Source organism: Bombina bombina, chromosome 4, assembly GCF_027579735.1.
Source record: "Bombina bombina isolate aBomBom1 chromosome 4, aBomBom1.pri, whole genome shotgun sequence".
NCBI classification, from domain to species: Eukaryota; Metazoa; Chordata; class Amphibia; order Anura; family Bombinatoridae; genus Bombina; species Bombina bombina.
Window position 1 is genome coordinate 285,873,104 of NC_069502.1, and position 26,818 is coordinate 285,899,921.

The window sequence follows — 26,818 nt, forward strand, 5'->3', positions numbered from 1 at the left end:
GATGGATCCGCTAAATGCCGGATGGATGAAGAAAGAAGATGCCGTGTGGCTGAAGAATTCTGCCCACTTGGATGAAGACTTCTGCCCGCTTGGATGAAGACTTCTGCCAGCTTCGATGAGGACTTCTGCCTGCTTGGATGAAGACTTCTGCCGGCTGGATGAGGATGGATGTCCCGGTCTTCAAAAGCTGTAAGTGGATCGTCTGGGGTTAGTGTTAGGTTTTTTAAGGGTTTATTGGGTGGGTTTTATTTTTAGCTTAGGGTTTGGGCACCGTAAAAGAGCTAAATGCCCTTTTAAGGGCAATGCCCATCCAAATACCCTTTTCAGGGCAATGGTTACCTTAGGTTTATTTAGATAGAGTTTTATTTGGGGGGTTTGGTTGGTTGGGTGGTGGGTTTTACTGTTGGGGGGGTGTTTGTAATTTTTATTGCCGCCAGGTAAAAGAGCTGTTAACTTTGGGGCAATGCCCCACAAAAGGCCCTTTTAAGGGCTATTTGCAGTTTAGTGTAGGCTAGGGGTTTTATTATTTTGGGGGGCTTTTTTATTTTGATAGGGCTATTAGATTAGGAGTAAATCGCTGCCACTAACCCCTGGTTTCCCACTTGGGAGCTGCTGCAATATTTGTGGAGCCCAGGTGAGACTTTAACACCTGGAAAGCAGTTAAACACATAAGTAAACACATATGCTGAAATAAATTACAGCATTTTATTTTTGGTAAAAAAATATAAATCTTAGGCTTTAACTACTAAAGGTAATTTTGGCCCTTTGTACTCTTTGTGAGACCTTGTACTTTTTGGTAGACCATGCAATTTTAGAAAATATCACAGTTAATAAAATAGTTTGTGGGCCTACTCAAATATAGGGGAGGACACCACGTGTCTCATTTTCTCTACTGTAAGCTATAAACATCTGCAGTAGACTAATTACTTTTCTAAATATTTCAATCACATTATGGTTTTAAATTGAGCATAAATTCTCCCCCCCCCCAAAAAAAACAAAAAAAAAAAACCTAAATTTAGGATTCTATACTTTTCAATAATAGAAATTAGAAAATAAAATTAACACTTTTGCTGCTAAGCCTTTTTCACATCACTGAGCTAAGACAATTTTGAGTTATTTGTTTTTTGATTACGTTACATTAAGTCATATTTCAGTGAGGGAACAACACAAATCATACTTTTTTTTCAGAAGGCTCAGCACGCTCAGATTATGCCATTATTATATTTATATTTCATGGCATGCGTGAAAGCTGCAACAAAAAATGTAAAACAAATGTATGTTTTTCTTAATAATTTACAGCTAGATTACGAGTTTTGAGTGCTATAGGGAAATTAATGACCGCCACAAAGCAGCGTTAATTCACCTCCCTATAGCGCTGCTATTACAAGTTTGTAAAAAGCAGGCTTGTGCGGGCGATATGGTGGCATTGAGCTCCATACCTCACCGAAATACAAGCGCTGCTTTGACGTGCTCGTGCACGATTTCCCCATAGACATCAATGGGGAAAGCCGGCAAAAAGAAGCCTAACACCTGCGATCGTGGAAACAAAAGCTCCGTAACGCAGCCCCATTGAGAAAAAGTTATGTTTAAACCTAACACCCTAACAAAAAAAACCATGTCTAAACACCCCTAATTTGCTGCCCCTAACATCGCCGCCACCTACATTACAGTTATTAACCCCTAATCTGCCGCCCCTAACATCGCCGCCACCTACATTACAGTTATTAATCCCTAATCTGCCGCCCCTAACATCGCCGCCACCTACATTACAGTTATTAACCCCTAATCTGCCGCCCCTAACATCGCCTCCACCTACATTACAGTTATTAATCCCTATTGTCACTGCCACTATACTAAAGTTATTAACCCCTAAACCTCTGGCCTCCCACATCACTAACACTACATAAATATATTAACCCCTAAACCTAACCCTAACATAACCCTAAGCATAAGTCTAACCCTAACACCCCCTAACTTAAATATAATTAAAATAAATCTAAATAAAGCTTACAATTACCTAAATAATACCTATTTAAAACTAAATACATACTTACCTGTAAAAAACCCTAAGCTAGCTACAATAGAACTAATAATTATGTTGTAGCTATCTTAGGTTTTATTTTTATTTCACAAGTAAGTTTCCAATTGGAATAGCCAATAGAATGCGAGCTCAATAGGATTTTTTCCCCTTTAATTCCTATTATTGCTGTAATAATCATTTAATAGGTAAAAGGACATCAAAAGAAATGTGGGGTCTTATAAATTATATTAATGGGTTTTTTTAGAGCCACCAGACCCTAAATAATGGGTTAGTGTTGTGAGGTATTTGTCAATCTCATAACAATAACATTGCAGCTTGATAGACACAGGACCATTAATTTGGAAAAAAAAAATAAGTATAGGTGATTTCAAAAAGTGGTCTCATACCCCTCTATTTATGTTGGGAGATTAAATAGCATGACATGCACCCCTGATTGTGTTTCAAATGCAAATGTTCCTATCAAGATTTCACCATTACCATGGTGAACACCTGATCACCATGTGTGACCTCTTATTTTAAAGCTTAACCTCTCCTCTTTCAAAATGGTTAACATTACCTATTTTAGTTCTTATATGGGGGTGATTAGCACTCCTTTAAAACTCACATTCCCTTAGTAGAAATAAAACTAGCTTTGCTACAGTAATCACCTCTAATATAAAGGGACATTGGACCCCTCTACCACTCATCACACAGCATCCTTGAGCTTATATTATTTGCATGTGATTACAATGGTGATTATCTGCAAATTAAAGGACCTGTAACCCCTGATTCTAAAAGGGTAATTCCCTCTTTTTTCCAATGAAGGGGTCCTATACAGGAATAGACTACTAAAGGGACACAATAGTCTTATTTGAAATGTGCATGAGTCTATTTCATTTCAATCTCTCAGCTAAGATTAAAAGCAAAAATGGAAGCGTTTGTTACCGCATCTGGCCAAATGGGATAAGCCCAGGTACCACGTCAAGGTCTCTTCCAAAACCTGTCTGGGGTTAACTGCCTGTGGCTCTGGAGACAGTGCAGCTTCCTGAGAGTGCGATAGGGCTGTGCATGTTGCAGGGTCATGGGATGTGTACCCGGTCCAGTCTGAGAGTGCAGTCCCCTTCCGTGTTTTGTATATGTCTAGGCCCTAGACTCTAGGGTGATTATATAAGCCTGTGCACCCTTCATGTGTTCCCAGTTTGTTGGATTGAGAGCTTGCATTGTGTGGCTGTTTAGGGACTCAGTTTTAATCTTAGCTGAGAGCTTGTAAGTGAGTGCTGGACTTTCTCTGTGTGCTGTATTAATTTGTTTTGTGATTTTCCCTATTGGCCTTGCACCCAGACCTGTCTGGGGTTAACTACCTGTAGCTCTGGGAAAAGTGCAGCTTCCTGAGAGTGTTATTGTGCACACAGGGCTATGCATGTTGCAGGGTCATGGGATGTGTACCCGGTCCGGTCTAAGAGTGCAGTCCCCTTCCATGTTTTGTATATGTCTAGGGTGATTACATAAGCCTGTGCACCCTTCACTTGTTCCCAGTTTGTTGAATTGAGAGCTTGCATTATGTGGCTGTTTAGGGACTCAGGTTTTGGAAGAGACCTTGACGTGGTACCTGGGCTTATCCCATTTGGCCAGATGCGGTAACTAACTCTTCCATTTTTGCTTTTAATCTTAGCTGAGAGCTTGCAAGTGAGTGCTGGACTTTCTCTGTGTCCTGTATTAATTTGTTTTGTAATTTTCCCTAGGGGCCTTCCACCCAGAACCTGTAAGTCCCCTTCCGTGTTTTGTATATATATATATATATATATATATATATATTTATATATACAGGGAGTGCAGAATTATTAGGCAAATGAGTATTTTGACCACATCATCCTCTTTATGCATGTTGTCTTACTCCAAGCTGTATAGGCTCGAAAGCCTACTACCAATTAAGCATATTAGGTGATGTGCATCTCTGTAATGAGAAGGGGTGTGGTCTAATGACATCAACACCCTATATCAGGTGTGCATAATTATTAGGCAACTTCCTTTCCTTTGGCAAAATGGGTCAAAAGAAGGACTTGACAGGCTCAGAAAAGTCAAAAATATCTTGCAGAGGGATATCTTGCAGAGGGATGCAGCACTCTTAAAATTGCAAAGCTTCTGAAGCGTGATCATCGAACAATCAAGCGTTTCATTCAAAATAGTCAACAGGGTCGCAAGAAGCGTGTGGAAAAACCAAGGCGCAAAATAACTGCCCATGAACTGAGAAAAGTCAAGCGTGCAGCTGCCAAGATGCCACTTGCCACCAGTTTGGCCATATTTCAGAGCTGCAACATCACTGGAGTGCCCAAAAGCACAAGGTGTGCAATACTCAGAGACATGGCCAATGTAAGAAAGGCTGAAAGACGACCACCACTGAACAAGACACACAAGCTGAAACGTCAAGACTGGGCCAAGAAATATCTCAAGACTGATTTTTCTAAGGTTTTATGGACTGATGAAATGAGAGTGAGTCTTGATGGGCCAGATGGATGGGCCCGTGGCTGGATTGGTAAAGGGCAGAGAGCTCCAGTCCGACTCAGACGCCAGCAAGGTGGAAGTGGAGTACTGGTTTGGGCTGGTATCATCAAAGATGAGCTTGTGGGGCCTTTTTGGGTTGAGGATGGAGTCAAGCTCAACTCCCAGTCCTACTGCTAGTTTCTGGAAGACACCTTCTTCAAGCAGTGGTACAGGAAGAAGTCTGCATCCTTCAAGAAAAACATGATTTTCATGCAGGACAATGCTCCATCACACGCGTCCAAGTACTCCACAGCGTGGCTGCCAAGAAAGGGTATAAAAGAAGAAAATCTAATGACATGGCCTCCTTGTTCACCTGATCTGAACCCCATTGAGAACCTGTGGTCCATCATCAAATGTGAGATTTACAAGGAGGGAAAACAGTACACCTCTCTGAACAGTGTCTGGGAGGCTGTGGTTGCTGCTGCACGCAATGTTGATGGTGAACAGATCAAAACACTGACAGAATCCATGGATGGCAGGCTTTTGAGTGTCCTTGCAACGAAAGGTGGCTATATTGGTCACTGATTTGTTTCTGTTTTGTTTTTGAATGTCAGAAATGTATATTTGTGAATGTTGAGATGTTATATTGGTTTCACTGGTAAAAATAAATAATTGAAATGGGTATATATTTGTTTTTTGTTAAGTTGCCTAATAATTATGCACAGTAATAGTCACCTGCACACACAGATATCCCCCTAAAATAGCTATAACTAAAAACAAACTAAAAACTACTTCCAAAACTATTCAGCCTTGATATTAATGAGTTTTTTGGGTTCATTGAGAACATGGTTGTTGTTCAATAATAAAATTAATCCTCAAAAATACAACTTGCCTAATAATTCTGCACTCCCTGTATATATAGCAGATGCTACGCTAAACAGCACTGCCTCTGTGCAGTTTTTACTACCTGACATGTAGTATCCTGTGATAAGAGGAATAAAAGTTTATTTAAACTCTACCTGGCTCGCTGGTTTTTTCTTCATGTTTGGATATATATATATATAAATATATATATATATATACACAGTATATATATATATATATATATATATATATATATATATATATACAGTATATATATATTTATAATCCTCATCCAAAATGCCATTATTTGTGCATGGTATATGGCTGGCACCAAGCTTCAGATGCTGCTAATATATACCTATTGCATTCACAAAGACGCAGGAGTTTCAGATTTGTTGTTGAGGTGAGTATTATTAGGTCCGTTACTTTGTACACGCACTGGCACAAACTGCATCAAAGCATGTGCTGGGTGATAAAATTTACTGCAACATTTGGTTTTCAATAGAAAAAAAGCAGAGCTTAAATATGAGACGTATATTTGTCTGCACATTTTACCAAAAGGGTGTTTTTAAGATTCATTTATAGAGAAGAACATTTTTATTAAATTCGTAATTTTCAAAGCAGAAAGATCTTTCCAATAAAATTACAATTTATGGATAAAGTCATAGGGGCTGAATTATCAAGCTCCGAATGGAGCTTTATGCCCTGTGTTTCTGGCGAGCTTTCAGTCTCGCCGGAAACACAAGTTATGAAGCAGCGGTCTAAAGACCTCTGCTGCATAACCTGTCCACCTGCTCTGAGGAGGCGGACAGACATCGCCGGAAATCAACCCGATCAAATACGATCGGGTTGATTGACACCCCCTGCTAGTGGCCGATTGGCCGCAAATCTGCAGGGGGCGGCATTGCACCAGCAGTCCACAAGAACTGCTGGTGCAATGATAAATGCAGAGAGCGTATGCTGTCGGCATTTATCAATGTGCAGCGGACATGATCCGCAATGTCGGATCATGTCCGCTCGCACCTTCTTAAATATGCCCCATAGTTACTACACCGGCAATTAGATGAGCATATTAAACATATATTTTCTTTTTCTAATTTTTTTTATTTGTACTACAGGTGTTTTGAGTAAAGAAATAAAAAAAAAGTATGAAGAATTTGTCTTGATATTTTTCGTTGTGGATGAAAATCTAAGTTGGTATATTGATGAAAACATAGAAACGTTTTGCAGTAGCCCAGAAACTGTGACTAAGGAGGATGAAGAATTTGTGAAGAGCAATCTTATGCACTGTGAGATTTTCTTTCAATATTTTTACATTAAATAGTTTTAGTGATGTTTATGTATTGGGTACTTGTAAAGCACGGCTAATGACCCATAAGGGTCTCAAGGCGCTGCTCATTTTATCGACCTCGGAAGGATGAAAGGCTGAGTGGACCTCGCCGGGGTTCGAACCTGCAACCCTTAGGTTGCTACAGAGCTCAGCCACAGTGCCTTAGCATGCTCTGAAAAGTAAATCACCGGACATTTAAAATATTTTACCTATTACTAGGAAGTTTGGGGGTGTAGTAACATTTTACCCAATCAATTCAATAGGATATATTTTTTTCCTAAATTCTCTAAATTCTGAGGATGTGGTAAAAAAGGTAAATCTCTTAATTAAGGCCTTGTAAATCTTCATGTGATTACAGACTACAATGTCGAAAAACAATTAGAAACATTTTAATTTGCAGTGGCATGGATACAAAACAAAACATATATATTTTTTTCATTCTGTTAAATAATGTATTTCAGGACCAATCAAAAATGAATATTTGTTCACAACTTAAAGGAAAGCATATCATTAACATTCTATACATAATTCACCACAAATACAGAATTATGAATCTGTTTAGCTTATTGGGGCATATTTATCAAGTTCCATATTTGTTTGCAGCGTTCGCCGCACTGAGTGCCTAACAAATAAAGGAGCTTTCACCATGAAGTATTTTATACTTCATGACTGAAAGTCCCCTTTATTTGTTCCAGTGGTAAATCCTAGCGTTTCACAAATGCTAGGATTTACCATCACTTTAAGGAGATCATTTTCATCTGTCCCAAACTGAACACAGCAGGGAAGATATCTATATTTAACCCCTTAATGACAACTGACGTACCAGGTACGTCCTGCAAAAACTAGCAGTTAGTGACAATGGACGTACCTGGTACGTCAGTTGTTTAAGAGAGTGCTGGAAGCGATCGCAATCGCTTCCAGCAGCTCTCAGGGTATTGCAGTGATGCCTCGATATGGAGGCATCCTGCAATACCTTTAAACAAGCCTCCGATGCAGAGAGAGCCACTCTGTGGCCCTCTCTGCACCGGTAACAATGGTGCTGTGTTCCGGGGGAAGGGAAGCAAGGAGGCGGCAGCGTGCGGGCGCGCGTGTGCACGTGGGGGCGCGCGTGTGCACGTGGGGGAGGCGCGTGTGCACGTGGGGGGCGCGCGTGTGCACGTGGGGGGCGCGCGTGTGCACGTGGGGCGCGCGGGTGCACGTGGGGCGCGCGCGTGTGCACGTGGGGGCGCGCGCGCATATTAGCCACTGACACCAATGGAAAAAATAAAAAGTTCAAAACATAAAAAAATATATATATATATAAAAGGATCTGGGGGGGGGGGGGTTGGGGGTATTGAGGGGGGGGCTGCTACACTACAGAAAAGTTTATAAATATTTTTGGGGGCAAAAGTTTATAAATATTTTTGGGGGCAAATTGGGTACTGGCAGACAGCTGCCAGTACCCAAGATGGCGGCAATTAAGTAGCAGGGAGGGTTAGAGAGCTGTTTGGTGGGGGATCAGGGAGGTTGGGGGCTAAGGCAGGGCTCCATTACAGCAGAATACATTTTTTTTAAAAAAAAACTCCTTTTATTTAGTACTGGCAGACTTTCTGCCAGTACTTAAGATGGCGGGGACAATTGTTGGGTGGGAGAGGGAAGAGAGCTGTTTGGGAGGGATCAGGGGGTGGGATGTGTCAGGTGGGATGCTGATCTCTACACTAAAGCTAAAATTAACCCTGCCAGCGCCCTACAAGCTACCTAATTAACTCCTTCACTGCTGGGCATAATTCACGTGTTGTGCGCAGCAGCATTTAGCGGCCTTCTAATTAACAAAAAACAACGCCAAAGCCATATATGTCTGCTATTTCTGAACAAAGGGGATCCCAGATAAGCTTTAACAACCATTTGTGCCATAATTGCACAAACTGTTTGTAAATAATTTCAGTGAGAAACCTAAAATTGTGAAAAATTTAAAGGTTTTTTTTATTTGCTCGCATTTGGCGGTGAAATGGTGGCATGAAATATACCAAAATTGTCCTAGATCAATACTTGGAGTTGTCTACTACACTAAACTAAAGCTAAAATTAACCCTACAAGCTCCCTACATGCTCCCTAATTAACCCCTTCACTGCTGGGCATAAAACACGTGTGGTGCGCAGCGGCATTTAGCGGCCTTCTAATTACCAAAAAGCAACCCCAAAGCCATATAAGTCTGCTATTTCTGAACAAAGGCGATCCCAGAGAAGCATTTACAACCATTTGTGCCATAATTGCAGAAGCTGTTTGTAAATAATTTCAGTGGGAAACCTAAAGTTTGTGACAAAATGTGTGAAAAAGTGAACATTTTTTTTAATTTGATCGCATTTGGCGGTGAAACGGTGGCATGAAATATACCAAAATGGGCCTAGATCAATACTTTGGGATGTCTTCTAAAAAAAAATATATACATGTCAATGGATATTCAGGTATTCCTGACAGATATCAGTGTTCCAATGTAACTAGCGCTAATTTTGAAAAAAAAAAGTGGTTTAGAAATAGCAAAGTGCTACTTGTATTTATGGCCCTATAACTTACAAAAAAGCAAAGAACATGTAAACATTGGGTATTTCTAAACTCAGGACAAAATTTAGAAACTATTTAGCATGGGTGTTTTTTAGTGGTTGTAGATTTGTAGCAGATTTTGGGGGTCAAAGTTAGAAAAAGTGTGTTTTTTCCATTTTTTCCTCATATTTTATAAACATTTTTATAGTAAATTATAAGATATAATGAAAATAATGGTATATTTAGAAAGTCCATTTAATGGCGAGAAAAACGGTATATAATATGTGTGGGTACAGTAAATGAGTAAGAGGAAAATTACAGCTGAACACAAACACCACAGAAATGTAAAAATAGCCATTATCATTAAGGGTAAGAAAATTGAAAAATGTTCCGGTCATTAAGGGGTTAAATAGTTTTCCAAAGAATGTGTCCATGTACTTCAAAATAATGCATATGCCAATTGGGTTGTATACAAGTATTTTTTGCAGTACAATGTTTAATTGCTGAGATATACTTTGCATTTTCTGCTTATACTACCAACACCTCCATGACATTCTGCTCTAATGGTGCTTATAAGAATATGTACTTTTTAGATAACGTGGTCCATAAGTTTCTTAAGGTAATATACTCAAATCTATTCATTATTAATTTTGTTTTTCAGCTATCAATGGATATATGTATGGAAATCTCCCAGGGCTTTCTATGTGTAATGAAAAAGAAGTTCGCTGGTATATGTTTGGCATGGGAAATGAAGTAGATATTCATTCTGCTTATTTTCATGGACAAACATTAACAGAGCAGCTATTCCGTGTCGACACCGTTAGTCTATTCTCTGCAACAATGATTCAAGCTACAATGGTTACAGATAAACCAGGAAAGTGGCTCCTCACATGTCAGGTTAACGACCACTTAGAAGGTAAATATGTTTTACTCAGTTATTTAAGCCTGGAAAACAGACATCTGTTACTCATCATATTCTGACTCACACTGGTTGTTATAAAAAAGTGGGCTGACCCTTACTGTACAGACGTGTGGCACTGTGACATTTCTTTAGTGAAGGAGTGGTGAAACATGTACTTGTGAAAGTGTTCACATAAGCAGTGTGTATTGTTTAGAACACTAGAACATACCTGTAACATTTCCTCATTGTTATACAGGTTACTCCCATGGAATGTCTATATATTTGTTATGTATGAAACATGGGTATATGGTGTGTAATATATATATATATATATATATATATATAGATAGATAGATAGATAGATAGATAGATAGATAGATAGATAGATAGATAGATAGATAGATAGATAGATAGATATAAATAAATATTATGTATTTTAACTACACTGTAAAAAATATCCCATTGTTTTTACAGAAAAAAAAACTGTCAGCTGTGGTTGCAAGAATAATCCTGTAAAAATTACATTACAGTTTAAAACTGTTGTAATTTACAAAAATATACATCTTAATCTGGTAAATCCAACATCTTTTTTCTGTTGTTTTTACAAAAAATGGCTGCCCTGATTGCCAGAATAATTCTGTAAAAAATACATTAAAAATGTAAACAACTTTACAGTTTAAAACTGTTTTAAACTCTACATTTTTACTGTTTAAAACTGTAATATCCAAAAAAAATACATTTTAAACTGGTAAATCCAACATCCCTTTTCTGCTGAATTACATTTAGTCACCAATCAGCAGGTGCTGAAAAACAAATAGGAGTATATTAGAAAGCACGCGCTCAATCTCAATCATGAAAGAACAAAAAATGGGTTTAGTGTCCCTTTAATCAAATTCTCAATATACGCTTTTTCTAAGAATCTTTTATTCAAAATGTCAGATCGTTCTATTTTGTTATTAAGTCCATATTCAGACATCACGCCACTCATGATCTGAAAGTTCCTGAATCAAGGTAAGAACTCTAGGGTTCACGTGATGACAGGATTTGTTTGTCTTCTCTACTTTGGTGCCCTTCTCTGGGTTGATGGAAAAAAACACCTTGGGAAATACAGGAAAAACAGGTGATTGTATTAATAATATTATGGGTCCGAATTATCATTGTGCGAGCGGACATGATCTGATATTGCGGATCATGTCCGCTGCACATCGCTAAATGCAGACAGCATACGCTCTCTGCATTTATCATTGCACCAGCAGTTCTTGTGAACTGCTTGTGCAATGCCGCCCCCTGCTGATTCACAGGCAATCGGCCGCTAGCAGGGGGTGTCAGTCAACCCGATCATATTCGATCAGGTTGATTTCTGTTCGCCGCCTCAGAGCAGATGGACAGGTTTTGGAGCAGCAGTCTTTAGATCGCTGCTTCATAACTTCTGTTTCCGGCAAGTCTGAAGGCTCGCCGGAAACACGGGGCATAAATTGACCCCTAAGTGCTATTGTATTTGTTGATTATGCAAATCTACTATGTTGAGTGGTCCTTTAAGAAAGTTTTAACAAAGGAAACCAAGGGAAAGAGTTAAATCTGCTAAAAAAAAATAATTAAATTACATGTTTTTTAATTGCACAGGCTGAATCTGAATCAGCAAAGTTTAATTTTGTCTTTTAAATTCTTTAAAATATTTTTTTTTTTTTTTTTATTGAGGTTTGATATGCAATAAGATACAAACAATACATCAACTAATGCGCTGGTACAGAAATAAAAATCATATCAGATGTCTTGAGAAAAATATTATACTGTACAATCATAGCTGTTACATCACAGGATAGTTTAAAATGTGTAGAAAATGAACCTCACATTTTTCAGATCTTTTTCTTTGTTTTGCAATAATTAGAAATAAAGCTCACATGAGAAATATATATTCTATAGCGTATAAAGATATAGTAAATAAACAATAAGTTCTAAAGTAGAGCAACCATATAGAAATAAAAAATACTACGTTGTTTACAACTAAAGGAGTGGACACCAACTAGTATATCTTATATGAGAATGCAAACTTAATACTTGTTTACAATATTAGTTCTAGATAGTACAATTATTGGATTAACTGTAAGCTTGTGAACACAATATTGATTCTATAAAATAGTTAGTGATATAAATATTAAGATCTTGGATTAACTTACTTTATTATGAGAGAAACCGCTTTGAGAGACTCAGGAATAATCCAGTCAACCCTGAGTACTATAATATGGGGGGGGGGGGGTACGGAGGTCATAATGTGGGCTTAACAGGAGCTTCTCTTTCTGTAAATACTTAAGAAATTGTAGTGTTAGTAAAAGTTTATAAGCACAAAACTATATATACAGGGAGTGCAGAATTATTAGGCAAGTTGTATTTTTGAGGATTAATTTTATTATTGAACAACAACCATGTTTTCAATGAACCCAAAAAACTCATTAATATCAAAGCTGAATAGTTTTGGAAGTAGTTTTTAGTTTGTTTTTAGTTATAGCTATTTTAGGGGGATATCTGTGTGTGCAGGTGACTATTACTGTGCATAATTATTAGGCAACTTAACAAAAAACAAATATATACCCATTTCAATTATTTATTTTTACCAGTGAAACCAATATAACATCTCAACATTCACAAATATACATTTCTGACATTCAAAAACAAAACAAAAACAAATCAGTGACCAATATAGCCACCTTTCTTTGCAAGGACACTCAAAAGCCTGCCATCCATGGATTCTGTCAGTGTTTTGATCTGTTCACCATCAACATTGCGTGCAGCAGCAACCACAGCCTCCCAGACACTGTTCAGAGAGGTGTACTGTTTTCCCTCCTTGTAAATCTCACATTTGATGATGGACCACAGGTTCTCAATGGGGTTCAGATCAGGTGAACAAGGAGGCCATGTCATTAGATTTTCTTCTTTTATACCCTTTCTTGCCAGCCACGCTGTGGAGTACTTGGACGCGTGTGATGGAGCATTGTCCTGCATGAAAATCATGTTTTTCTTGAAGGATGCAGACTTCTTCCTGTACCACTGCTTGAAGAAGGTGTCTTCCAGAAACTGGCAGTAGGACTGGGAGTTGAGCTTGACTCCATCCTCAACCCGAAAAGGCCCCACAAGCTCATCTTTGATGATACCAGCCCAAACCAGTACTCCACCTCCACCTTGCTGGCGTCTGAGTCGGACTGGAGCTCTTTGCCCTTTACCAATCCAGCCACGGGCCCATCCATCTAGCCCATCAAGACTCACTCTCATTTCATCAGTCCATAAAACCTTAGAAAAATCAGTCTTGAGATATTTCTTGGCCCAGTCTTGACGTTTCAGCTTGTGTGTCTTGTTCAGTGGTGGTCGTCTTTCAGCCTTTCTTACCTTGGCCATGTCTCTGAGTATTGCACACCTTGTGCTTTTGGGCACTCCAGTGATGTTGCAGCTCTGAAATATGGCCAAACTGGTGGCAAGTGGCATCTTGGCAGCTGCACGCTTGACTTTTCTCAGTTCATGGGCAGTTATTTTGCGCCTTGGTTTTTCCACACGCTTCTTGCGACCCTGTTGACTATTTTGAATGAAACGCTTGATTGTTCGATGATCACACTTCAGAAGCTTTGCAATTTTAAGAGTGCTGCATCCCTCTGCAAGATATCTCACTATTTTTGACTTTTCTGAGCCTGTCAAGTCCTTCTTTTGACCCATTTTGCCAAAGGAAAGGAAGTTGCCTAATAATTATGCACACCTGATATAGGGTGTTGATGTCATTAGACCACACCCCTTCTCATTACAGAGATGCACATCACCTAATATGCTGAATTGGTAGTAGGCTTTTGAGCCTATACAGCTTGGAGTAAGACAACATGCATAAAGAGGATGATGTGGTCAAAATACTAATTTGCCTAATAATTCTGCACTCCCTGTATATAAAAAATACTTAAAAATGTATATAATAGAGCCATAAAGACTAAAATAAGGGTCCGCACTGGATAAGAACTGAAATACAGGTGTACCAAAACCATACTAGATGAGGGTTTGTGTTCTACTATCCTAAATAACTGAACCCTGTCACTCGGGCACGGGCCCAATACACGGCAACAGGGGAAATAATCACACCAGGAGTTAGATCCTAGTATTAAACTATTCAAAGCAGGAACCTCTGAAGGCATTAAATAAATTAACTTTTAGAAGTAAAGATCTGTGTTGGAGTAGGGTTGGGGGTAGATCTATTATCCAGTCCAGTACTAATACTAATAAAAGTGTGGGCTTAGTACAAACTCTATATGGGCAAAATTAACTCAACTCTATAGTGAATATTATATATGCTGTTCTAGCCAAACATCTACCAAGGTTTTAGTTGTGGGTCGAAATAGGAGCAGTTTTCTAAAAAAAAGACATAGACTAAGACATAGTTATTTTGTGATGACAAACTACTGGGGCAAGACACTATACTCACTAAAAACAGTGTAAGGCGCTAAAGAAAGAAAGCACATGTGTAAGCTTAACTTAATGTGGGATACCATTTTACACTATATGGGATTATAAGGAACACCACCATAACACATGGTTAGTAGTCATACAATATAAATGTGACATAATAATGATCTAAAAGATCATCCCCACCTTTAATTAGCATATTGAAGTATAAACATACTAATTATTATACTGGCCAATACTTAACAGAAAGTAAGCTGCATTATGTATTGAGAAACACTTTTCTATGAATAGACCAGAGGCTTATACGAAATAGACATGTTTCATGGTTAAAATAAGTGTAATGAAATTGGGTATTATATGTTGTGTATATATGTGCTTCAGTGGTTTCTCTTTGGAAGCAACAATTCCTACTATCTTGTGGAAAGTCACAAGTACAACTCTTGCAGGAGACTTCAACCAGCCAGCTCTATGTGAAGAAACATGTTGAATGCCAGCGAGCCCGCCAGATGCCGAAGCGCCATACAACAGGGGCCCCTCAGAGTCCAACAATGTATCTACATTATGAGCCATCACTAGACCTCACAAAATAGGACCCTCTGCAACTATCATCTTCTCCTGACCGGAACACAGGGAATCCAAAGACGGACCGCCTGGGATAGTCTCTCATTGTCAGGGTGCCAGGAATCAGACTGAGACAAGAAGTGCAAAAATAATCACACCTTTATTAATAGCAAAAAAAATAATAAAAAGTTCACAAGTCAAATAACAAATCAGGAATCAAAACCAGAACTGGTAGTTAGACGAGCCAAGTCAGGAGCCAAAGCGAATAGTCAGACGAGCCAGAATCAGGAACAAGGAGAACAGCAGAGTCAAAAACATGCCAGGGATCAGGAACCAGAAGGGACGTCAGACAGCCAGGTAATACACAGGAGCTCTCACAAACAGGTCTGAGACAACGCAAGGGCAAAGCCAACTGAACAGTGGCCCTTTAAATAATAAGTGATGACATCACAATTCTGACCAGTCTGGCCATAAAAGGAAGTGCAGAAAATGAGCAGCATCACATATTATGCACCAGAGTCAGGAAGAGAGGTGAGTAAAATGGCTGCCAGCAGCACATGGCAAACAGATCAATGAAAAAACCCTGACAGTACCCTCCCCTCAATGACCCCTCCCCCGCGGGAGGACAAAAGGCTTATTGGGGAAACGGGCATGGAAGGCACGGAGGATGAACATCAGAGGAGGGAACCCATGAACGTTCCTCCGGACCATAGCCCCTCCAGTGAACCAAATACTGTACGCAGCCCCTGGACATACGAGAGTCAATAATGCTGCTGACCTCATACTCCTCATGGTTGTCAACAAAGATAGGGCGGGGACGAGGCAACACAGTGGTAAACCAATTACAAACCAATGGTTTCAAGAGGGAGACATGAAAAACATTGGAGATGCGCATTGCAGGAGGAAGGTCAAGAGCGTAGGCCATCGGAGTATTCGAAAAGGATCAACATAACGAGGAGCCAGTTTATTGGAAGGCACACGAAGGTTCAAGTTGCGGGAGGACAGCCAAACTCTCTGACCAACCTGGTAGGAAGGCGCGGCAGACGCCTACGATCAGCCTGGAACTTTTGGCGCTGCATAGAACAATGAAGGCAATCCTGAATCTGCACCCACATGGAACGGAGTTGCCGGAGACGCTCCTCCAAATCCGGAATACCCTGAGACATGAATGAATCGGGCAACAAGGATGGTTTAAACCTATAATTCGCCATGAACGGGGATAACTTGGAGGAAGCATTAATAGCACTATTACGAGCAAACTCTGCCAAAGGTAACAGTTCAGACCAATTATTGTGGTGATCTGAGACATAGCAACGAGGAACTGTTCCAGAGCTTGATTAGACTGTTCCACAACCCCATTGGATTGAGGGTGATATGCCAAGGAGAAGGAAAGCTGGATCCCCATTTGCACACAAAAGGAACACCAAAATCTGGAGACAAACTGGCTACCCCGGTCCGACACTATCTCCTTGGGTAACCCATGTTAACAGAAGACTTCCCAGGCAAAAATTGAAGCAAGCTTCTGAGCGGTAGGCAACTTCTTCAAGGGAATGCAATGTGACATTTTAGAAAAATGGTCAACCACCATAAGGATAACAGTATTGCCATTGGAAACAGGGAGCTCGACAATGAATGAAGTCCATGCAAAGATGTGTCCAAGGACGCTCACCATTAGCAATAGGTTGAAGAAGACCCACCGGAAGATGTCGAGGAGTCTTATTCTGTGCACAAACTGAACAGGAGGCAACATATGCAGCAACATCAGAACGAAGATCTGGCCACCAGAATTGTCGAGTGACAGACCAAACCATTTGGTTCTTGCCTGGGTGACCTGCGACTTTAGGATAGTGGTAAGTGTGCAAAAGTTTAGTTTGAAGATTCTCAGGAACAAAACACTTACCACTAGGTTTCTCAGGAGGTGCATTGGTTTGTGCAGCCAGGATCTCCTCCCCCAAGGGAAAAGTCAAATTAGTACGTATGGTAGTTAAAATATGGTCAGGAGGTATAACTGGAGTAGGTACAGACTCCTCCTTGGACAGAGGCGAAAATTGTCGAGAGAGGGTATCAGCCCTAACATTCTTACTACCAGGCAGGTAGGAGACCACACAATTAAACCGAGACAAAAATAGCGCCCATCTGGCCTGTCGGGGCAACAAACATTTTGCTTCAGATAGATAAGTTAAATTCTTGTGGTCAGTAAGAATGAGCACTGGCACGCTAGTACCCTCAAGAAGATGCCTCCATTCCTTGAGTGCCAAAATTATGGACAGTAATTCCCTGTCGCCAATTTCAAAAAAGCACTCCTCTGGAGACAATTTCTTAGAGAAGAAACCTCACGGATGCAAGGAACCATCAGGTGTAGGACGTTGATACAAGAGGGCACCTACTCCAGTCTCAGACGCATCAACCTCAAGAAAGAAAGGCAGGACAGGGTTAGGATGAGCCAGAACTGGAGCGGCAGCAAAGGCAGTCTTAAGACTATCAAAGGCCTTAATGGCGGTAGGTGACCAATGGAGTGGATCATCCTCTTTATGGGTCATGTCTGTGATAGGTTTGACCAAGGAAGAAAAGTTTTTAATAAACTTTCTATAGTAATTGGCGAACCCCATAAAACGTTGAATAGACCGAAGACCAACTGGGCGAGGCCACTGCAGAACTGCAGATAACTTGTCAGGATCCATGGAGAACCCTGCAACAGAGATAACATAACCTAGGAAGGTTACTTGAGTCTGATGGAACGCACATTTTTCGAGTTTACAAAACAGGCCATTCTCACGTAGTCTCTGAAGAACCCGTGTAACATCAGAACGATGAGCCTCAAGTGTGGGTGAGTGTAGGAGAATGTCGTCTAAGTACACCACAACACACTGTTGCAACATATCTCGTAGGACATCATTAATAAATTCCTGGAAAACTGCAGGAGCATTACATAGGCCAAAGGGCATTACAAGATACTCATAATGCCCGCTCCTGGTGCTAAATGCTGTTTTCCATTTGTGGTCCTCCTTAATCCGAACGAGATTGTACGCTCCTCTCAAATCAAGTTTAGTAAAGACCGTAGCTCCCTTGAGGCAGTCAAAGAGTTCTGTAATGAGCGGAATAGGGTAAACATTCTTAATAGTAAGATGATTAAGACCCCTATAATCGATACATGGTCTTAACTCGCCACCATTTTTCTTCACAAAGAAGAAGCCAGCCCCTGCAGGAGAGCAGGATTTGCAGATGATCCCCTGCGACAGAGCATCAGCAACATACTCCTCCATAGCACAATTCTCTGCAACAGACAGAGGGTAAACCTGGCCCTGAGGAGGAATGCCCGAGGAGGAATGGCTCCGGGTTGCAGGTCTATGGCACAATCGTAAGACCGGTGAGGAAGCAACGTACCGGCAAGCACTTTGTCAAAAATGTCTAGGAACTCTTGGTACTCCTCTGGCAATTGAGATACCGAAGACGTGCACAATACTTTAACTGGTTTCCGAAGACAAGTGGAAATACATTGCAGAGACCACGACAAAATTTCGGACCTGCGCCAGTTGAGACTGGGATTGTGCTTTTGGAGCCAGGGATAACCGAGAATAACCTGAAAATGCAGAAAGTTTATCACCTGGAACTAGAGGGTTTCAAAATGGAGAGCCCCAACAGCCATGGATAACGGAGCAGTTTCGTGAGTAACGAGTGCGGGCTGAAGGGGCCTGCCATCAATGGCCTAAATAGCAAGCGGAACGGACCGAAGCAAAACAGGAATGGAGTGCTTTGATACAAAAGCACTATCAATGAAATAGCCCACAGCACCGGAGTCAACAAGAGCCTGGGTGACTATGGAGGAGTCCACAAAGGAATGGACAACTGTGACCAAAGGTTTCTCCTTTTGCAGTTCCGGGGACGAGGATAAACCACCCAAGGTCTGCCCCCAATAGGACCTTAGGTGTGAGTGTTTCCCGGCCATGTAGGACAAGACTTTGAAAGGTGGCCCTGTAACCCACAATAGAGGCAGAGCACCTCCCTCTCCACTGTGGAAAGATGTGTGAATCCCAACTGTATTGGCTCAGCAGTACCTGGTGACTCGGGACCAGGAGGCATGGGAGGAGAGGGAGGCATGGGTGGGAATGAACACGTAGGAGACAATGGAACAGGAGGCTTCCGCAAGCACTCCTTGAAAGAGGGCCTCTCACTAAGTCTGATGTCAATTAGGATCAAAAAAGACACCAATGCCTCAAGATCTTCTGGTAAATCCCTGGCAGCAACTTCGTCCTTAATTGCATCTGAGAGCCCATGAAAGAAGGCGGCAACAAGGGCTTCATTGTTCCAACCTACCTCTGCGGCAAGCATACGGAACTCAATGGCATACTGAGCAACATATCTTGTACCTTGCTGAATGGAAATGAGTCATTTAGCAGCAGAGGAGGAGCGAGCCGGAACATCAAATACCCTTCGAAAGGAGGCCACAATTTCAGGGTAATTTGAAATCACAGGTTTATTAGTCTTCCACAAGGGTTTAGCCCAGGCAAGAGCTGTGTCAGACAGTAACGAGATGAGAAATCCCACCTTAGCTCTGTCAGAGGGTAACATCTCAAAGTAAATGCCCACCTGGTTCAAAAACCCTCTACACTGATTAGGATAGCCTCCATATCGCTGAGGTAGAAGTACAGAACCGGACATGCTCCTGGTAGGACTAGGTGCAGCAGCGGAAACAGGAGCAGCCATAACTTACGGGACACTTTGGTCCAAATGTGCAGTGCGAGTCAGCAGGGTTTGCAGGGATAGTGCAAATTGATCCAAACAGTGATCCTGTTCATCCATCCTGGAAATTATGGCAGGTAAAGGTGGATTATTAGCACCATCAGGATTCATGGCCCTTGCGTAATGTCAGGGTGCCAGGAATCAGACTGAGACAAGAAGTGCAAAAGTAATCACACCTTTATTAATAGCAAAAAAAAAAAAAAAAAGTCCACAAGTCAAATAACAAGCCAGGAATCAAAACCAGAACTGATAGTCAGACGAGCCGAGTCAGGTGCCAAAGCGAATAGTCAGACGAGCCGGAATCAGGAACAAGGAAAACAGCAGAGTCAGGAACAAGCCAGGGATCAGGAACCAGGAGGGACGTCAGACAGCCAGGTAATATACAGGAGCTCTCACAAACAGGTCTGAGACAACGCAAGGTCAAAGCATACTGAACAGAGGCCCTTTAAATAATAAGTGATGACATCACAATTCTGAGACTGCATCCTGTCTCACACAAATGATGTAAACTAGTCTGGCCATAAAAGGAAATGCAGGAAAGGAGCAGCATCACACATTATGCACCAGAGTCAGAAAGAGTGGTGAGTAAAATGGCTGCCAGCAGTACATGGCAAACAGATCAGGAAAAAAACCCTGACACTAGTTCCCCCTGAGGTGCACATGCAGATGCGACGCCGTCACCCTCATTCTGCTGGAAGATTAAGGTAACTGTAGTCTGCAGTGGCTGCAGTATCAGGGCAGAAACCCATGAGGTAAGGTGCATCTCAAGGTTCTGAAAGTGCTCATCAATGAGCTGCCGCGTATGTTGTTCCCAGGCCTCCATATCAGTGCTGCACCACGAGTACAATAAGTAAATTACTTGCAAATAGATCCACCACTGCCTTTAAAGATGCAGAATAATCGTGGCTATGTTGCCCCATACACCCGGTTGTAATCCACTGGTTCCTCGATCGATATCTGTCTCCAATGCGAGAGGGCCCAGCAGTTAAAATGGCAGAGCTCACCACATGGTGAAGTTGAAGGGCCAAAACTTTGCGTGGAAAATAAAAGAGACTAGGGAGCTCTAAAATAAGCCAAAGTGTAACATATATAGACAGAAAATATTAATGTATCAGATTGCTCTCACTGATCAAAGTTAACAAGTATAGAAGATAAACCGCAAGTGTTATTTGATTAGGTAAGAAACAATATAGGAACAGTATATGTTCCAACTATAATAAATGTAAATATAATAATTTTAAATTTAAATATAATAATAAATAGTAAATTGATAAATAATAAATCACAGAATTGATTGAAGGTGCTGATTACATATAAGTCATACAATAATTTAATAATAACATACATAAAACACTAAAACATCAATAAAACACACTGGCCTAGATTTAGAGTTTGGCGTTAGCCGTGAAAACCAGCGTTAGAGGCTCCTAACGCTGGTTTTAGGCTACCTCCGGTATTTGGAGTCACTCAAAAAAGGGTCTAACGCTCACTTTTCAGCCGCGACTTTTCCATACCGCAGATCCCCTTACGTAAATTGCGTATCCTATCTTTTCAATGGGATGTTTCTAACTCCGGTATTTAGAGTCGTGTCTGAAGTGAGCGTTAGAAATCTAACGACAAAACTCCAGCCGCAGAAAAAAGTCAGTAGTTAAGAGCTTTCTGGGCTAACGCCGGTTCATAAAGCTCTTAACTACTGTACTCTAAAGTACACTAACACCCATAAACTACCTATATACCCCTAAACCGAGGCCCCCCACATCGCTGCCACTCGATTTAATTTTTTTAACCCCTAATCTGCCGACCGCCACCTACGTTATCCTTATGTACCCCTAATCTGCTGTCCCTAACACCGCCGACCCCTATATTATATTTATTAACCCCTAACCTGCACCCCACAACGTCGCAGCCAGCTACCTACAATAATTAACCCCTAATCTGCCGACCGCAAAGAGCCGCCACCTACATTATAGCTATGTACCCCTAATCTGCTGCCCCTAACACCGCCGACCCCTATATTATATTTATTAACCCCTAATCTGCCCCCCACAACGTTGCCTCCACCTGCCTACACTTATTAACCCCTAATCTGCCAAGCGGACCGCACCGCTATCATAATAAAGTTATTAACCCCTAATCCGCCTCACTAACCCTATAATAAATAGTATTAACCCCTAATCTGCCCTCCCTAACATCGCCGACACCTAACTTAAATTATTCCTATTTAAAGCTAAATACTTACCTGTAAAATAAATCCTAATATAGCTACAATATAAATTATAATTATATTATAGCTATTTTAGGATTAATATTTATTTTACAGGTAACTTTGTAATTATTTTAACCAGGTACAATAGCTATTAAATAGTTAATAACTATTTAATAGTTACCTAGTTAAAATAATAACAAAATTACCTGTAAAATAAATCCTAACCTAAGTTACAATTAAACCTAACACTACACTATCATTAAATTAATTAAATAAAATATCTACAATTACCTACAATTAAACCTAACCCTACACTATCAATACATTAATTAAATACAATACCTACAAATAACTACAATGAAATAAACTAACTAAAGTACAAAAAATAAAAAAGAACTAAGTTACAAAAAATAAAAAAATATTTACAAACATAAGGAAAATCTTACAACAATTTTAAACTAATTACACCTACTCTAAGCCCCCTAATAAAATAACAAAGCCCCCCAAAATAAAAAATGCCCTACCCTATTCTAAATTACTAAAGTTCAAAGCTCTTTTACCTTACCAGCCCTGAACAGGGCCCTTTGCGGGGCATGCCCCAAAGAATTCAGCTCTTTTGCCTGTAAAAAAAACATACAATACCCCCCCCAACATTACAGCCCACCACCCACATACCCCTAATCTAACCCAAACCCCCCTTAAATAAACCTAACACTAAGCCCCTGAAGATCTTCCTAGAAGTTAGAGGATAAGTCCTATGGAGGTGCGCACAACTGATAGCCGAAAACTTGACTCAAAAGAACAGTCTCAGGGAGGGCAAAGTTCCTGGAGCAGCCAGCAACCAGCAACAAATGTTATCGGCAGCACTCTTGGGAAGGAGTAGTTACAAGAATCTGTAGAAGCAGAGAAAAGAGAGGCGCCTTATGGGACAGTATCGTGGTGTAACGGCATAGACAGGAGACAGTACACACAGAGAGTCAGGGTACTCACAAAGATTTTGGCATAAACGTATGCCACACTAGACAGGACGGAACCTTAGTCGTCCGCCAGACGGTCCAATGGGAGGATATATCCGGCACTCCAGGGTCCAATCCGCAGCAGCGGGAAGTCAAGGCGTCAAAGGAACACAGCGTCTGTGATAGGACCAGTAGCTAGGAGCTCTGATAAAGCTGGACGTCTCAGGTGACCGCCTCTCCCACTGCTGATGTCTCAGGTGTCTGCAATCACAAGCTGTTTATGGATATTGTCTCCTACTCTCACCCGAGACATCGGCAGTAGGAGACAATATCCATAAACAGCTTGTGATTGCAGACACCTGAGACATCAGCAGTGGGAGAGGCGGTCACCTGAGACGTCCAGCTTTATCAGAGCTCCTAGCTACTGGTCTTATCACAGACACTGTGTTCCTTTGACGCCTTGACTTCCCGCTGCTGCGGATTGGACCCTGGAGTGCCAGATATATCCTCCCATTGGACCGTCTGGCGGATGACTAAGGTTCCGTCCTGTCTAGTGTGGCATACGTTTATGCCAAAATCTTTGTGAGTACCCTGACTCTCTGTGTGTACTGTCTCCTGTCTATGCCGTTACACCACGATACTGTCCCATAAGGCGCCTCTCTTTTCTCTGCTTCTACAGATTCTTGAAGATCTTCCTACCTTGTCTTCACCTCACCGGGTATCACCGATCCGTCCTGGCTCCGATATCTTCATCCAACCCAAGAGGGGGCTAGACATCCATCATCCGATGGCTGAAGAAGTCCAGAAGAGGGTCCAAAGTCTTCATCCTATCCGGGAAGAAGAGTAGATCCAGACCGGCAACCATCTTCTTCCAAGCGGCATCTTCTATCTTCATCCGATGAGGATCGGCTCCATCCTGAAGACCTCCACCGCGGACCCATCTTCATCCGGCGACGTCCAACTGAAGAATGACGGTTCCTTTAAGGGACGTCATCCAAGATGGCGTCCCTCGAATTCCGATTGGCTGATAGGATTCTATCAGCCAATCGGAATTAAGGTAGGAATATTCTGATTGGCTGATGGAATCAGCCAATCAGAATCAAGATCAATCCGATTGGCTGATACAATTAGCCAATCAGATTGAGCTCGCATTCTATTGGCTGATCGGAACAGCCAATAGAATGCAAGCTCAATCTGATTGGCTGATTGGATCAGCCAATCGGATTGAACTTGATTCTGATTGGCTGATTCCATCAGCCAATCAGAATATTCCTACCTTAATTCCGATTGGTTGATAGAATCCTATCAGCCAATTGGAATTCGAGGGATGCCATCTTGGATGACGTCCCTTAAAGGAACCGTCATTCTTCAGTTGGACGTCGCCGGATGAAGATGGGTCCGCGGTGGAGGTCTTCAGGATGGAGCCGGTCCTCATCGGATGAAGATAGAAGATGCCGCTTGGAAGAAGATGGTTGCCGGTCCGGATCTACTCTTCTTCCCGGATAGGATGAAGACTTTGGACCCTCTTCTGGACTTCTTCAGCCATCAGATGATGGATGTCTAGCCCCCTCTTGGGTTGGATGAAGATATCGGAGCCAGGACGGATCGGTGATACCCGGTGAGGTGAAGACAAGGTAGGAAGATCTTCAGGGGCTTAGTGTTAGGTTTATTTAAGGGGGGTTTGGGTTAGATTAGGGGTATGTGGGTGGTGGGTTGTAATGTTGGGGGGGGTATTGTATGTTTTTTTTACAGGCAAAAGAGCTGAATTCTTTGGGGCATGCCCCGCAAAGGGCCCTGTTCAGGGCTGGTAAGGTAAAAGAGCTTTGAACTTTAGTAATTTAGAATAGGGTAGGGCATTTTTTATTTTGGGGGGCTTTGTTATTTTATTAGGGGGCTTAGAGTAGGTGTAATTAGTTTAAAATTGTTGTAAGATTTTCCTTATGTTTGTAAATATTTTTTTATTTTTTGTAACTTAGTTCTTTTTTATTTTTTGTACTTTAGTTAGTTTATTTCATTGTAGTTATTTGTAGGTATTGTATTTAATTAATGTATTGATAGTGTAGTGTTAGGTTTAATTGTAGGTAATTGTAGATATTTTATTTATTTAATTAATTTAATGATAGTGTAGTGTTAGGTTTAATTGTAACTTAGGTTAGGATTTATTTTACAGGTAATTTTGTTATTATTTTAACTAGGTAACTATTAAATAGTTAATAACTATTTAATAGCTATTGTACCTGGTTAAAATAATTACAAAGTTACCTGTAAAATAAATATTAATCCTAAAATAGCTATAATATAATTATAATTTATATTGTAGCTATATTAGGATTTATTTTACAGGTAAGTATTTAGCTTTAAATAGGAATAATTTATTTAATAAGAGTAAATTAATTTTGTTAGATTTAAATTATATTTAACTTAGGGGGGTGTTAGTGTTAGGGTTAGACTTAGCTTTAGGGGTTAATACATTTATTAGAATAGCGGTGAGCTCCAGTCGGCAGATTAGGGGTTAATGTTTGAAGTTAGGTGTCGGCGATGTTAGGGAGGGCAGATTAGGGGTTAATACTATTTATTATAGGGTTAGTGAGGCGGATTAGGGGTTAATAACTTTATTATGATAGCGGTGCGGTCCGCTCGGCAGATTAGGGGTTAATAAGTGTAGGCAGGTGGAGGCGACATTGTGGGGGGCAGATTAGGGGTTAATAAATATAATATAGGGATCGGCGGTGTTAGGGGCAGCAGATTAGGGGTACATAGGGATAATGTAAGTAGCGGCGGTTTACGGAGCGGCAGATTAGGGGTTAATAATAATATGCAGGGGTCAGCAATAGCGGGGGCGGCAGAATAGGGGTTAATACGTGTAAGGTTAGGGGTGTTTAGACTCGGGGTACATGTTAGAGTGTTAGGTGCAGACGTAGGAAGTGTTTCCGCATAGCAAACAATGGGGCTGCGTTAGGAGCTGAACGCGGCTTTTTTGCAGGTGTTAGGTTTTTTTTCAGCTCAAACAGCCCCATTGTTTTCTATGGGGGAATTGTGCACGAGCACGTTTTTGAGGCTGGCCGCGTCCGTAAGCAACTCTGGTATCGAGAGTTGAAGCTGCGTTAAATATGCTCTACGCTCCTTTTTTGGAGCCTAACGCAGCCTTTATGTGGACTCAATACCAGAGTTATTTTTATGGTGCGGCCAGAAAAAAGCCGGCGTTAGCTACGCGGGTCCTTACCGACAAAACTCTAAATCTAGCCGACTATTAGGTCAACCTACTAAAATATTACAATACTCCTACAATAATACAACACACTGTGAATAAAAGGTTTTGTAATACACTAATAAAATACACTATGTATCAAAGGTACTTGTGGATAGAGGGTAACAATATAAAAATGTATATTGAGTCCCAAATAAAGGAAAGGAGTCCTAGTGCAGGATGGTATATTGCGGCCTTGGTTGATTTCCAGCAGCTATCCTTAGTAAAGTTTTATTGCGTGTGTAATTCCACCTATAGAGAAGGGGAGTTACTTTTAGTGTAGCATAGGATAGTGGGGATAAGAAACAATATCCATACTCACAGCTAAAACTGCTCGTGTCGGCGTCTGATATAGATCACTCCAAATTCACTGTATGGCAAGTTCCCAAAAGAAGGACTTTGTGTGCGGTATCTCTTTTGACAAGCCTCAATCCTACGTACCACCCTGACAGGTGCAAATTAGTATGCAGATATTATACAAGGATTAGGCGGAAAACTCAGTGGCTGCAGAAAGTGTCTCCGTTGGCTCTGATCGTAAGCAACAAATCAGGAAAGCCC

General features: G+C 41.0%; 1 protein-coding gene across 1 annotated transcript in view; it reads left to right on the forward strand.

Moving 5' to 3' along the window:
* Nucleotides 1-26,818, forward strand: part of LOC128657326 (ceruloplasmin-like) — a 352,838-nt gene that overhangs the window by 73,323 nt on the left and 252,697 nt on the right. Inside the window, 2 exon segments of the mRNA XM_053711627.1 lie at nt 6,484-6,654; nt 9,877-10,131. Coding sequence (XP_053567602.1) covers nt 6,484-6,654; nt 9,877-10,131 — 426 coding nt within the window.